Here is a 15501-nt window from a genome sequence, read left to right as displayed (position 1 = left end):
TCCCTCTCACCAGTAGCACTACAGTATATATAGCAAGTTAATACAATCATAGATTCTTATTTACAGAAACATAAAAATATTAATTAGGTCAGGTTGGGAAAGACACTGTGTCAAATGCAACAAATCATATCCTTCACACCCAAGTTTTAAATAACTGTAATAAAAGTGCTTTTTAATAGAACTGAGGAGGCTTGACTTGGAAACAAAAAAGGAAAAAAAAGTGACCAGTAATGATGACACCCTCTCTTATACTCACTTTTAACAACAATTACAAGAAATTCACTTGCTGCAGTTTTTTTTCTAAGCATTTCTAAAATTACAAAGTTTGTTTCTGGGATTTAAACTATTTAATTCCTATTCAAATTTATTTACATTTGCACTTTTTAAATGTCAGTTTCTATATTAAACAATTCCTTTTAAACATTTTACACAGTAAAGAAAAAATGACAAATATCACACAATCATGGAAAACTACAGTACACGGTGAATACATTTTATGTTCTTATGGCAGGGTATGAAACTAAACCAAGTTCATGCAGGTAACTGATTTCTAACCAAAGAAACAAGCAAGAAATGATCACATAGCTCATGACTGGAAGTTCTGATAGGAAAGTGAAAGTATTTCCTGAAGTCAGGTCCAAATTGTTTTCTCACATGTGAAATAAAAATATTGAAAAAAAAAAAAACCAGAAAGTCATCCAGCGTGTTTTTTTTTTTTTTTTTTTTTTTAGTTCCTTTTTCACAATGCAAGAATGAATTTGTTTTTAAAAAGAAAAAGAGTAAAAAAAAAAAAAAAGTACTATCCCTGCTAAACTTTTATTTATTTATTTTCTACATGTAAATCCTATATTTAGGACAGCTCAAACCAAGAAAACAGATTATCAGAAACTGTTTTTTCTCATTTGCCTTACAGGGCTACTCTATCAATCAGACATTAAATAAACCCCTAAAATTCCTATAGCTCCCACCAGAAGAGCCTTTGTAACTACTCATTCAGTTAATAAAAAAGAGACATGACAGAAGATAAAAGAATAATCAACTGATACATAAAAACCTGAAGGTATGATGTTATATGGGTTTTGCACTTGACCAAGAGACTAACTCCAAAACAAATACTGATTTTACACCAAACGATGTTCAAACACACTTTTTAAATTAGGCTAAGACACAGTGATCATTTTAACACCGTCAGATTTAACATGCTTTATCACTGCCCTGATAAAAGGGCCACAACGTACCAAGAACTTGGGAGATGTTAAGTAGCTGCCACTGCCTCTCTGGAACAAGCCTGTATGAAAACATGAATGGAGGTACACTGTATCTTGTCGGCCATGTCGTACAAGAGTTTCCAGTAAGCACCACTTTCTGGTTAGTTTATTATGCTTGACCAGACTGTTGCCAGCTGCCTGTAAGACAGGTTAAAAGACTTTATCTTGTGTCTTTCTGTCTATGAAATGCTGGCAGTGTCAGAGCATCTATGTAAAATGTCATGAGCTGATTCAAAGTCATGACTACTATAAAAAAAAGAAAGAAATAAAAACAAAATATATTAGATTCCTATAAATAGATTAAAAGCTGAAACTTTAACATATGAGGGTTTGATTCTCTGTTGCCATGGCAGCACCATCGTGTTTAATCTGGTTGGTTTGAATGCCTCTCAGGTTCCTTAGTTGCACTTCAAACACAAAACACCGCTGCAAACTGCACAAAACCTGACACACACACATACACACACACACACACACCCTCCTTATCACACATATGCAATGGCTGAGTCTGCGGCCTGGATTCCTCTATATGTCTCACAAGCTGACTGTCAAAATCCACAGAGGAAAAAAATGTTCTCCCATCACACAGTACCTTTTAACCTCTTAATTTCTCTGTCTGCCCTCAGTTCTACCGTTCATTATCATCTCATCTAACTGTCATAATTTTTCTTTTCCTTTGGACCAGAAGCCTTAATTGCCTGTGAAGGCTTGACATATAATGTAATTCAGAACTCCTGTTGTTTAACAAGAGGAATGAAGTTTTCAAAAACATAATAATAGAAAAATTATTGACACTGAAAAATAGAACAATTAACATCAAGCATAAAAAAGAGCACTCAATGATGTCAACAGAAATAACAACAAAGTGACAGAAAATCTTTACCACAATGTCCAAATGTTTTAAAGGTTCTTTAGTTCATATATTCAGGCAGACAGGCCTTCTGTTGTGGTTTTCCTACATGGTTAAAAATCGTTTTTTTAGTTTCTGGAGTTGAGGCACAGCTCATTAATGTGTCCAACAAGATGAAGAGCTTTCAATATAATTGATAGGTACAACAAAGGGGTATTTAGAACTGAAAGATGAGGGAACTCTTATCTTGTTTTACTTGAATTTCATTATCAAGTCTTCCTGTTTCACAATATTTTCTGTTTGCACTGCCAGGTTTTGCTCTTTGAAACAGAGCCGGTGCGAGTTATCTGTTCATGCCTATTCAAACTCTTCACATCTTCAATAGCGTCCACAAGAAAAAGAACTGTGCGTTACTCCCATATTTATCTGAATCCACCTATCCGTCCTGAATGTCTCTGCCCTTTATCATTATCCTCATCACCATCTCCTAAACTTTTTGCTGCATCTCTATCTGTTGGCCCTGTCTGGTTTGACTTTGGCCCTTCCCATTCATCTCATACATGGAGCTCTTCTGCTGTTGCCGTCGGTAACACCAAACTCCAATGATGACTGCTGTGGCAACAGCACACAATGCCACAATTATGGCTGCCACTTTGGGACCTTGACTAGAGGGGTTCGGAGGGTGAGGGGGACAGTCCTCACCCACGCAAATGGTCTCACGCATCTCTCCCTCTGCCTCACCCCTCTCACCAGTCTCACCAGGCAGGTTGTGTACTGTGTGCTCCCCTATCACTCCATTGAAGATGTCATCATCCTGCACTGGAGGAGCTGGCCCATGATCCAGGAAGGGGTGCTCGGTGAGATCATCCAGCCAGGAGTGGGTGGGAGCTGCCTGTTGTGTGTCATAATCTAGGGTGTCGGAGTATGAGGGAGTGTCTGAAGGTTGTAAATGGTCAGGGGAGGCAGCAGGAGATCCAGTGAAGCTTGGCTTCACCTCCTCCACCATCTTGTGATCTAGTTTGGGTGCTTTAGTGGGAGACTCATGTGTGTCTGGTGAGCTGGTGTAAGGAACTGGTCTACGTATTTCCACCTCATTGGGTCTATCTGTTGTCTTGACAACACTCTTACCATCCACTGGTCCTGTTTGACCTGTTGTGGCTTTACCATTTTCAGTTTGTTCCAGGATAACAGGATAGCCATCCAGCCAACTTTCATCCTTGGTGCCCTTGCCTCCTGGCACCCTCTGAGTGATGTTCTGGTGCCCCTCTGTGGCACCTGAAATGATTGCATACAAATGATCATCATCCTCGTGGCTATCATGATTGTCGTAAAGTTCGTCGTCTTTGTGTTCGTGATCATCGTGATCATCATGATCATCATGATCAATATCATGGTCTTTATCGTCATCACTGTCATGGTCATCATGGTTTTGATGTTCCTCAGAACCATCAGGATGTTCTCCGTCATCATCGCTATGATCATCTATTGGATTATCATGATCCTCGTAGCTTTGGTGTTCATCATGAGCATCATCTCTATCGTCGTACTCCTGGCTGCCATATCGAATGCGATCACGGTCTTCCTCATTTTCACCCATGTCATAATGATCATCATGGTCTTTGTAGCGGTCTTGTCTATCCAGATCACCATGCTGAGCTGGGCGCTTTACATGATCATCATGGTCCTCTTCCTGACTATGACTGTCGACGTCGTCTTGATCATCATAATGGTCGTCATTATGGATGTCTAGGTCATCATGACGGCTGTTGTCTTCATCTCTGTCATCATTATCATGTTCATGATTATCATTGGCTTCTGGCTCATCATCATGATCATCAACATCAATAGGGATTGGATGGCGACGTTTCTCCTGGCTCTCATGCTCTTTACTTTCCTCAGACTGGCCTCCAGAGGCTCTCTGTGTTATCTGTGTGGCAGGATTCTGTGTGACAGAGTCGGTGAAGACAGGAGGTTCCTCTTCTGGGAATGCCTCAGGGGGAAACCAGAACATATGTTTTTGAGACAGAACAGAGACGGGTTCCTCTGTGGCTGCAGCTACATCGACAGTGACTAACCCGATCCTTTCCTCCTCCCACCTCGGACGGCTGGTGAAATCCTCAAAAGCAGATTCCTGGTTTGTTGCTCCTTCTACCGTCCCTTCAAGTGCTCTGATATTCTCTGTCACCTTTCCTTCCACATCATGCCCTCCATGCGGCTCATGATGCCTCTGCTGTACTTTAACATTGAATATTTTCTCCTGCTGCTCCATGCTCCTCTTCCCATCATATGCTTCCTCTGACATCTCATCTTGTGCCTCCTCTAGACTCTCATGGTCACGGTCTGCTTCTTCATAGGAGTCTGTGAATTTGTCCTCATAGTCAACATGGCTTTCCAGCTCATCTACAGGGACACAGATGAAGCAAATAAATGATTAAAAGCTACATCAATTTAAAGAAAACATTAAGAACAGTTTGGTTCCATATGGTTCATATTCTGAAAGAAAATGGTTGCAAAAAAAAAAAAAAAAAGGTAGGTTCAAGTTAAGAAATAAAGCATTGACGTGCTTAAACTGTTATTTTAAATTAAAGCCCCAGCTTTGTAATGACTGCCTGTCTTTTGTGTTGTTTTTTTTTGGGGGGGGGGGGGGGGGGGGGGGGGGGGATTGTTCTATCAGATCAGATTTGGTTTCTGGGCCAAGCTTGTCTTCCCTGGTTGGATGAATGGAAAGGAACACCTCTAGGAATTCCCTATCTGAGTTGAAGTATTTGAGCCCTGCTAACTGTCCAGTTTGCATTTCAGATTATCACCTGTCCACCTGTTGTCTGTCAGCTTGCTTGAGAGGATCCCTGCAAAGATCTCATCATTTCCACTGGAGAGCCAGCTGCCAGAGCCAGACATTGCTTTTTAGAAACACCTGCCTCAGTTATAATAAAATCTTAATTATCTGATCGGGAGGTTTCTGATCTTTTGTGGGTTCGATCTGATGAGCTGTTACACAGCCTTGGGCAGACACCGAGAGCAAAGAGCTTGAAAGTAGAAAAACTATATATATATATATATATATATGTGTGTGTGTGTGTGTGTGTAGTTTATTGTTTTATGTTACAGGTAACATAAAACAATAGACATACATAGGTAATTTGCAGACTGTTTAATTAGAACAGATAATTAGCAAATAACCATCAAGACATTAGTCATTTAGAAAATCTTTATGATTTTAAAACAAGTTAATTGTTCTCTTTGAGTTCACTTTGTGACACAGGATGATGGGTTGTAATTGATTTAATTGTTTATCACTATTGCAAGAAAACTCTAGAGACCATGTAGGTTACAGTAGCAGGATTTTTTTCTAGTTGTGGCTCAAAGTCCTTACATATAGACAGAACCACAACTTTAGAAGACAAACTATGATTCTGTCAATTAACCATCCATACAGGCCGTTTGCTCTCACACCTTTTATCCCTCCTCAATCAACATGGCCACTTTATGGCATGTCACAGTAAGGTGTCAAGGCAGCCATTTTTATTCCAACTCACTACTAAGACTCTGTTTTACAAGAGCCTGGAATCAAGTACTTAAAAGCTTTGAAGAATGGAAAGTAAAGGCAAAGCATTTTACTTTCCAACATTTCTATTTCTGCAAGTTAACATAAACATTCAAAAACCTTATTACCTTTGACACAAATCTGCACTGTCCCATACCACTCCCCACAGCTGTCACACAGCAGGCTGAAGGCGGTGTTTCCACTTGGCATCACATATCCTGAGACACATGTGTACACCAGCTCATCTCCCATCTCAAACCCAGAGTGCTCCTGCAAAATAGCATTAGGAAAGGAAGGAGGGTCTCCACAAGGCAGGCCTGCAAACCACAAAGTGACATTTTAATTGCAATAAACAGTAAGAATGTTATTTTTTTAAGATGCTTGTTAATGTTCTTAGAGGACAGGTTTAATATAGTGAATATAACTAATTTTCCTGTTGCAGACATTTTTGCCTGATGTATTTACCCTCATTAGAATCAATACTTATTTCAAAACAAGAATTTTATTCACTGCTTCTTCCATCATAGAGACAAAAGTGTTGCAAATCTGTGTTTACCCTGCTAGATAATACTGTTGTGTAAATGTTTTCCTAAGGTTTATGATAACAGAAAATTAATCGTTATATTTGCAATATAACAATAGTGTAATTTCATTATGTTCTTGTGACAATATATGATGATTTATTCATTTAAAATGCTTAAAAATACTAATGTGAAGGTAAATTATATTAAAAGTTTAAATAAACAACTTACACCAGATACTTGAGAAACAAAGGAAACTTCCTTGTCCCTGATTGATAAAGATTAGCCTTAAAGTAAAATTGCATGATTCGTACGACAACCTTTTCATGTCAAATTCTTTAACATATTCCCTTTTTTCAGTAACCTTATTTTTCCTTTGCACTTATTTTTTGTTGCACAGCTTTGACTCCATGCACAACAGCAATAACTGAAGCCACAATCATACCCCTGGCTGTGAAGCTGTATGATTAATTTACCAGTATTAAGTGGATCTGTGTGATTTTCCATTGTAGGATGTTTGTACAGGTGTTGATGATGGAAACTTTGACTCTTTTAAGATAGCTAGATCAACTGGCTCCTTTGGCTTCCAAATAACATTTTACTTAGCACCACTAGTAGCACTGCTCATAATTTAGCCATTTTAGCAAAGTTTTGACATATGATTAATATGTAGGATTACACATACAGAAGGGGCTTGTGTAGGTAAGCAACTTCAATCGCTTGTTAGCACAAATAGCTAATTAGCACAAATAGCTATTTAGCACATCACATGGCAGCAACTCAGTGCATTTAATCATGTAGACATGGTCAAGACAACATGCTGAAATTCAAAGCAAGCATCAGGATGGGGAAGAAAGGGGATTTAAGTGACTTTGAACGTGACATGGTTGCTATTTTGTCAATATGGAGCAAAGTATCTGTGGAAGGTAACAAGGTGTGATAAAGTGGTTGCTGAGAGCAAGTGTATATATTGCTCAAATTATGCAGAGTAATCATACTAAACCTTAAACAGTGTTCAAATACACTAATTTTATGTTATGTTTAGTCTAAAAAGATCTCAAGGTACAATCTGGTTGCATGACATCGACACAATCAGTGTGAGTGTGAGGCAACGTAACAGAGCTGGCACATCAAGCATGCGTAACACTGTCAGGTACTGTGGTTTGTGGTTAAATAAAACAGTTACAATACAGTAATTCTGTTGTAGTGTTTATGAGAGAGCTAGAAACCCCATCCGACAGCATTCAATACTAAATGTGAAAATAAATGAGCCGTGACAAACTAAAATGTGCCTGGATCAAGTTATATCAGACATACAAGCACATTTATGAGCAAGATGAAAGATGGACTAAACACACAACCACAACCTGTTTCACACTAATGTGACTCTCAAGGAGAAGAGCTTACACACATACACTGCCAACATAGCACTTATTCATTTATATCCTTATCACTACTCCCAACCTTGTCTATGGATTTATAAGTTACCTGAATTTCTGAGTGTTTACTGACCTTTGTCTTTGATGCAGAAGGCATCCAGGTGTGTCATGTCCTCTGTAGCATTTTCTGTCCTCACAACCACTGCTTTCAATAAACTGCCCACAACATTACACACTGTGGTTCTATAAATAGATAAGCAGAATCAGATATCATATGATAAATATATCACAATGTCAAGTGAAATACATGAAAACACTCATTAATTACAATGTGACATGAGACTGAGTGGCCTACAACTGAGTTTTTCACTACCTCTAGCATAGAGGATGGTCAAAATTAAACAGTGTGTTTACTTCTAATACAGCAAAAACACTCCAACAAATACTCCTTTTGTATTTCATTGAATCTAACTATTGTGCATATATATCCTTTCTGAAGTTATTTGCTATTTTAAAACGCATCTGCTCATCATTTACCTTTGCAAAGGCCTGATGAAGATCAGAAGATGGGTTTTCAGCCTTGTCCCATATATACAAAAAATCTCTGACTCTATTAATGATGTTAATTGCAAAAGATAGCATCCCCTATATTCAAATGCTATCCATTTTTATGTTGAGAAATTTTTGCCCACACTCTATATGCAGGGAGAGGAGATATGCTACGTATTACCTCTGATGCATAACTACTGTAACTTTGCACATCTAAAGCGCTCTGTTTATATCATGTCTTTGTGTAGATGACCTTTGGAAAAGAAATTCAGAAAGACATTATGTGGTCATTTAATTTTCTGCATCTCAGGCTGCGTATGTCTGATATCTGAGCCTGCGTTGAGATGGGTTTGGTTTTAAAACTTTAATTAATGCTTAATCTCCACTACTGAGATGAAAAGTGCAAAGTGAGTATGACACTTACAGACCAATAATAGCCTTATTAATGGGAAAAATACACAGGATGGGAAAAAGACACTTTCATGAAGAAAGAAACCAAATAGTAACAGATTAACTTAAAAGAACTTTGGTTTTACTCCATCTCTCTCTAATTAATCATCTCAGGACCCTTCAGATTTATCTTGTAACCCTTATAGTTTTGTCAGTCTTTTATTTCTTTTATCATCTTTTAGATTATGGATACAAGTCTTTTACACCTAATGTAACATGAGAAAAAGCTTCATAATATTACAGCTGGGTATGAACTCCTGCTCTGGTTTATGAACAGGAAACAGGACAGCACATAGACTTAAACAGTAGTGCAGCAGTCTCATAGTTACCACCTGATTTTCTGCTTATTCAAATATTATTTCAGTATGACATCAGGGTCCAGGAACACGCATCATGGCTCAAATATGCTTCGGTATCAGCAGCTGTAGCATGTGTCACAATGACACATGAGGGGTGGATGCCTTAAATTACAGCCAATTTCATTAAAATAATCATAACATAGTAGATTTAATATGTCCTAAAAACTGCAGTGTTATAGTGTTAAAGCATTATAATCTATACGCTAAACATACTGAGTAAATACTTTATTTTTATTTTAGTATAAGCTCATTTGTCATCCTAAGAAAAGCCTATTAATGCTCCCATAGCAGCTATCTGCAACAGTCAACCTTGTGTAGGAAAATGTCATTTCAAATTAGATTGATCACACTCTTCATTCATTAATATCTGACTGGATTGGTCTTCTTGTTAAAGAAGCATTCATTAGAAAAGATACTGGCCAAGAAGGACAATGTGTGTGCAAGTGTGAGTGTAAGTGAGCTAACCAAAGCCTGGAAAGAATTTGACTGGCAGCGGATAGAGACTGTGACTCATTGTGCATGTGTGTGCCGTGCTAACTTTAGCTTATAAGGGCAAAAGACTGAGAGGAAAATAAACAGAAATCACCAAGAAAAACACTGATAACAAAGACTATCAAAACACCAAACTGAAACCATTAAGAACTGTGTGTGAGAGGGAGGCATGTGAAAGAAGAACTATTTATTCAACCTATAATGAGAGAATGTTAAGCAAAAAAGTGTCTGGACACAAGACATTGTTGTCCATGTGGTGCACGTCTCAGCTCCATGGACTCTAAAACAAATTTCTCTTTGTATTTTTCTAACATCGGAAAATCACTATTGTTGTTAAGACCTTGAATTTTCATGTTATGTTATACTTTACCATATTACTGTATTTACATTTTACACTTTAAGCCTCAATATGCCCTACGTTAAATACATTTATGCATGCAGAAAGTGCCTTTTGTCTGTCTTCTTTACGTAATAATTTCTTTCCAGGGAGCTTGCAGATGCATAGTCGGATGTAACAAATGGAGCAGGACCACTGGAAACAGTGGGGGCATTCTTGCATGCTATAGCTCACACGCAACCAGCAAAAGGAACAAAGAAGAAGAAGCCACATTATTTTTATACGCCTTCCAGACCACTGCTGTCTACTGTGTTGCCTCTTTTATGCCTTTTTTTTTTTTTTAGGAGAATGTACATTATCTTGATTTAGTCCACCGTCGCCATGGTAACTATTGTATGAAACTGACCTTGGCACTAGATCTCAATATATAAGAGAAGATGTCCAGCATTTTGCTTGGTGAACTTAATGGATCATTTGAAAAGTTTTATGTATTTAATGAATAAATGCATAACGCTGACAAATGAATGATATTCTTTTTATTTAAGTACCATCAGGACCCTTATAGAAAATAAAATTAGATATAACCTGAAAGTGGATTATCTTTAGAGCTCCCCCCTAAGTGTCTCAGGTGAGTGTTTTAGGGGAATTTATTGGCTATTTAGGGGAGCCGAGCTCCCTTTAGCTCCCCTGTAATTCCAACTATGGGGCCTTTCAAAGTTAAGTGTTCCAAGTCTTACTCAGAACACATGAATCAGTCCTGATAAGCAACAATAAGACATGGCTATGGTTCTATCTTAAACTACATCATACACACAACAACTCCAAAAACTACTGTTTAGTGACTCCTTAACAACCATCTTATTATTGGCATTATTTACCTCCTTAAAAATGTATATTATACTCTACATTGCAACTGTGTCAGCCCATCTTCCATCTGCCTAATCTTTCACATCTGCAAATGATAGTGGGGGCATAAAATAAATACAAAAGCATCTTTAACATTTCACAGAAGGATTATAACCTTCTGAGAATATTTTTCATCGTAACAGTCCTTCAGTAAAATCTGATAAAATCTAATCATTAAGGACCCTTTTTTGGGTTTGAAAAGTACCAACTGTGTTTCCTTCATAGAGTTGTTTTAAACAATGCCAATTAAAAGAATAATGTGTATACTAACAGTGAAAGGCCATTTCTATGTCATCTCATTCGTGTTGCTTTAAATAATCCCATGCTTCACGTCAATCAGTTTTGCTACTTTTCTTCTCAGTGGCAGTCAGCAGTGTTGCACAGATTCAGTACGTAAAAAACTGTGTAAAATACTCATTTCTAAATGAATGAAGAACTGATAGCTGAATATATGATGTGAAATTCAACACATTCAGCATGTTCATTGTCACTACTCTACTGAGTCATTAGAAATGGACAGGGGTGAGGTCTGGAGCACCTGACAGAGTCATAAGAAGGATGATACACTGTGAAACATGGTGGGTGAGTGTGAAAGCTGATGAGCGACACATAGAGAGGAGAAGAAAACAGAGTAAATAAAGGTGTCAGCTTTTCCTCTGACCAGATATTTTTTATTTTCAGGGCAGATGGAATTTGAAGTAGGCTCAGTTTTACAACGTTTATAGTTATTACTTTGAATTATAATGTAGGCAAACTAGTCTTATATGTACTGTAGATTAATTTTTTGCATTTTATTTGAACCTTATCAAGACAACATGTTTCATTACAGCTCATTCTGTTTTTGTTTGCCTGCCTGCTTTTTTGGCATATTAAACCTGATTTTATGAGTAAAATTGACATTTAGTTTTGTGGTCTGCCTCTTGAGTCATGTTTTCGGGTCCTTTTAAGTGAAAGTCGTTTGCTTACAAGAGCTTATTAAGCCTAGTTTATACAAAAACACAAGCTTTGGCATATTTTAGCATTAGCACAATTAAAAATTTAACTTTTGACTGAAAAGTACTTTTATAAATAAATGTCTGAGAGGATGAAATGTAGGAACCTATGATGATAACTTCTTTTTTTAAGTTTCAAGGAGATTTTTTTTAAATAATACATTTTTATAACAAATTAGAATAAATAGCAGCTATCAAGCAAAATAAAGTGGTGAAAACCTCACTAAACACCTGTGTATTAACTTTGTTACCATGACTTTCTGCCTTAAATTTGAACAATGGAGACTAAAACTACAATAACGGGTTAAAGATCCTTATCAGCCACAGAAAAACATGGCACATTCTGCCAATCATCTCCATCTAAGCTGAAGTATACCTGGCTTCCTCCAGGCCCAAACTGTGTGTCTATTGCTTTCTCTTGGTGATGAAAGCTGTGTGTCATGTTGCCGTGGAGATGAGGAGTGTAAATGGAGGCACTTGTCGACATGACACCCTGGCTCAGAATTCCCTCATCCTCCAGGAGGAAACAGAGGAGTCTTTCTCCATCTCTTCCTCTCTGCCTTTTCTCTTCTCCTCCTGAAATGTGACACTCTTCTATCTTCCTGCTCCCTCTAAAGCTGCCGCTCCCTTTACTTCCTTTTTCTTTCATCCGTTCCAGGAATCTCCATAACAAACATGCACAAGCACACACACTAAGATGACCTCTGACATCTCAAGAAATCTCAAGTCTTGCTGCACACCTCTTAAAACCATGAAGAAAAAATACTTCTCTTCTTACCCTACTGTGCCTCCATAGAGCCACCCACGAGTACACTGAGAGAAGAAGCACTCCATCACAGCATGACGGAGCTCCTCTACTGATGCCAAGCGGGCTTGCTTTGAGGCGCATGCTTGCTCAGCATCCCTGAAGCCTTGCACACCGGAGGAGTTCCTCAGGTCCAACACAAAAACTCGACCTAAGGAGAGGAGTCAAAGGAGTCTCTAACTAATGCCAAATAACTTCTTGTATGGAAAAAGTGGATCTCATTGTTTATTGACTACTGTATAAATTCAGTCAGTGTCTTTAAAGTAGAATCTGCACAGAGTAAAAACTTAATCTAGTAATAAAATATAAATATATTTTTGATCATGGTCTTCTTTTGTCATTAACTATATATATCTTCAGTCATATTTTAAGTGCACTTATTTTGATATTAAAAAGAAAACAAAAAAAAAACACACAAATGAGCAGATACTTTCTTGTTTCTGACTTATTTCCATACAAAGTTTTACAATTTTACATGGAGAAAAATCAGTAAGGTGTATGAAAGTAACCTTTTCTTCTTTTTTTTTTAAAGAAAATCTAAATTACAAATAAATTTTTACCATTATAAGAGAAAGAATAATATTTGACTAAAGCATGCTGGAAGTACACTTGTGACTCTTTGCAGTGCTAAGGATAGTTGTGTGAGTCTCTGGAGAAGAGCTCAGCATGAGATGTTTGCGCTTTGTCCACCGTCATCTGATGGGTATTTAACTACACATGGGTTCACAGCAGCATATTATCCCTTTCATTACCAATTTATCGACATACTAATATGTGTTACAAAACACCAAGAACACGCTCTAAGCCTGATGTCTAACAGAAATGTCTAAATGCATAAGTTTGGAGTAAAAGTGTCTGTGCGCAACTCCGACCGATAAAACTCAAGATAAGACTAAACTTTTACGCACAGGTTTATTAAATTGAATAAAGACTGTTTTACCCACGTGTTTATTGTAAATATTGAGTTATTGTTATAACAATAAAAAAAAACAAGTTGTATGAAAATTATTCTCTGGAGATGACCATGAAACGCAAAAGATAAGAATGTGCGTGGCAAACGACCTGCGCGCTCTGACTGACAGTTTGTGCATCACAAGTTGCTTTAATATTTTAGGGTAAGCTTATGGATGTTTTTGGAAAAAACTTCACATTTAACAAGTTACTATAGTTTTTTTCCCCCCAGAATTATCTTTTTCCAATAACTGTCACTTACCATCTGCGTTCACAACAGAGGTCACAACAAGACAAGCCAGGCATCCAAAGAGCAAAGACTGGACATTTAGGTTAGACTGATCAATCATCTTTTTTCTCTCTCTCTTTGTCTTTTTCTTTCTTTTTCTTTTTCTTTTTTTCTTTTTCTTTTTCTTTCCTTTTTTTTTTTTTTTTTGGTCCTGTGGACTAAATGTGTCTAAAAAAACTTGAGTTCACAAACTTGCAGGTCAAAGTGACGATAAAGAGCAAAGTCCTGATTTTCCTCTCCCGGACGCAGAGACCGTCTGAGCTGTAGGAAAGTATTCTTGTTAACAAGTGAGAATATCAGCGGAAAAAGAAAACGGCTGAAGCGACTGAAGAGCGAGGAGGCGCAGTTTATCTTCCCAAATAGTCGCACTGGCAAGCAGATGAAGCACCTGTGTGAAAACTCGCGTGCTCCCGTTAGTAAATACGTCACGGTTCAAAATCTTCAGGGTGGTTAGAGGGCGGTGAGATGGACAGCAGGACTCCTCCTTTACAGAAAGACTGTGAAATATCCCCCAGCTCCACCTGCTCATATTGATTTAAAGGTGGTGAGCCAAAATGTTAAAATATGTATGGGAGGAAGTATTAAAATATAAAGTACTTATAAAACTTTGTAAAGTCCTTAATTTAGAATGTATTGACTTGCAAGGAAATGCTCTTGTTTTCATACTCTGTTGATATTATCCGCAAAATCAATTAATTTTTTGGTTTGTGAAAATAGATTTAGGAAAAAAAAATGATTGTGTTTGGTCCAGCCAATGGTCCAAACCTTAGAAATATTATAGATACATTAAAATAATCCAGAGGTGCACCACTGTATAAACTTCCATTTCATGCTTGAGTTGTAAGCTGATGATTCCAAAGGGCGTGGTTAACTCATAATATGACATAAATACTTCTCAAAGTATTTATCTCATAAGTATGTCACTATTAGGAGGTTATGAATTTTACTCTCAGATATGTTGCCAACTATAGTGAGACTGAACCCTGATTTAAGACTTAGGGTTAGCAGGAGGTCAAGTTTAGAATTAAGACTTGACATTCACTAGAAAAGAATTCATCATGCTGACTTACTCAAGCAGAGACAGTGAGACAAATAATTTGTGTGTCTGCGCATGATTGTGTGTGTGCATCTGGCTTGGTTAGGGAGATAAAAGCAGATGGCCATCTGGATGATTCAGTCATTGTTTCGGTGACTCTGCAGGTTAAGATAGCAGCCCACATGTATTCAGGAGGAAGACTAGTAAACCTAAATCCTGGATATATATGAAAAAATCCTGTACACAGAGAATAGAAGGTATCGTAGTGTGCTCATCCATTTATACTTCCTTTTATAAGACTATTCAGAAGATGGGAAAATCCTAAATATCACTCTGTTTTGTACTTGCATATCGTTACACATCCATAAAACCACATCCATGAGGAGAGTGTTTATACACAATTATATGCAAATCAGTAAGGAATCACATTACTCTCAGAATTTTCTCTTATAAGCTGAATGAACAGGGCAAACCTTGAATGAATCGGTGAATGGATCCATTCATTAAAAACTTGTAAACATTGACCTTTTAAACACAAGGTCCCCCATTTGGGTGACTTTGGGAACAGATGGTGCCAAACTGTGCCAAAATGGAGACCTCGCCTGAACAATCTGTATGAAAACCTCTCTAATTTATTTCTCCTTCAATTTATTAGAGTTGGCCTTTGCAGAGATGATGTTTACGTGTTGTACATTGATTTTATAGAGGTTTACAGCTACAGCTGCATCATTTGAAAGGGATATTTTTATTCTTCTTGAAAGTATTTGTATTTT

General features: G+C 37.5%; 1 protein-coding gene across 1 annotated transcript; it reads right to left on the bottom strand.

Annotated features, from left to right (window-relative positions):
• Nucleotides 1-2605: 2605 nt before the first annotated feature.
• susd5 (sushi domain containing 5) lies at nt 2606-14042 on the bottom strand. Its single transcript, XM_042011301.1, has 5 exons — nt 13666-14042; nt 12426-12603; nt 7696-7805; nt 5791-5979; nt 2606-4518 (listed from the first exon to the last, which is right to left on the bottom strand). Exons 1-5 carry the CDS (start codon nt 13751-13753, stop codon nt 2606-2608), a joined length of 2478 nt encoding a protein of 825 aa, XP_041867235.1. The 5' UTR covers nt 13754-14042.
• Nucleotides 14043-15501: the final 1459 nt, after the last annotated feature.

Source organism: Melanotaenia boesemani, chromosome 17 (assembly GCF_017639745.1).
Source record: "Melanotaenia boesemani isolate fMelBoe1 chromosome 17, fMelBoe1.pri, whole genome shotgun sequence".
Classification (NCBI taxonomy): Eukaryota; Metazoa; Chordata; class Actinopteri; order Atheriniformes; family Melanotaeniidae; genus Melanotaenia; species Melanotaenia boesemani.
Note: the sequence above shows the minus strand (reverse complement) of the source record. Positions and strands in the feature narration are given on the sequence as shown.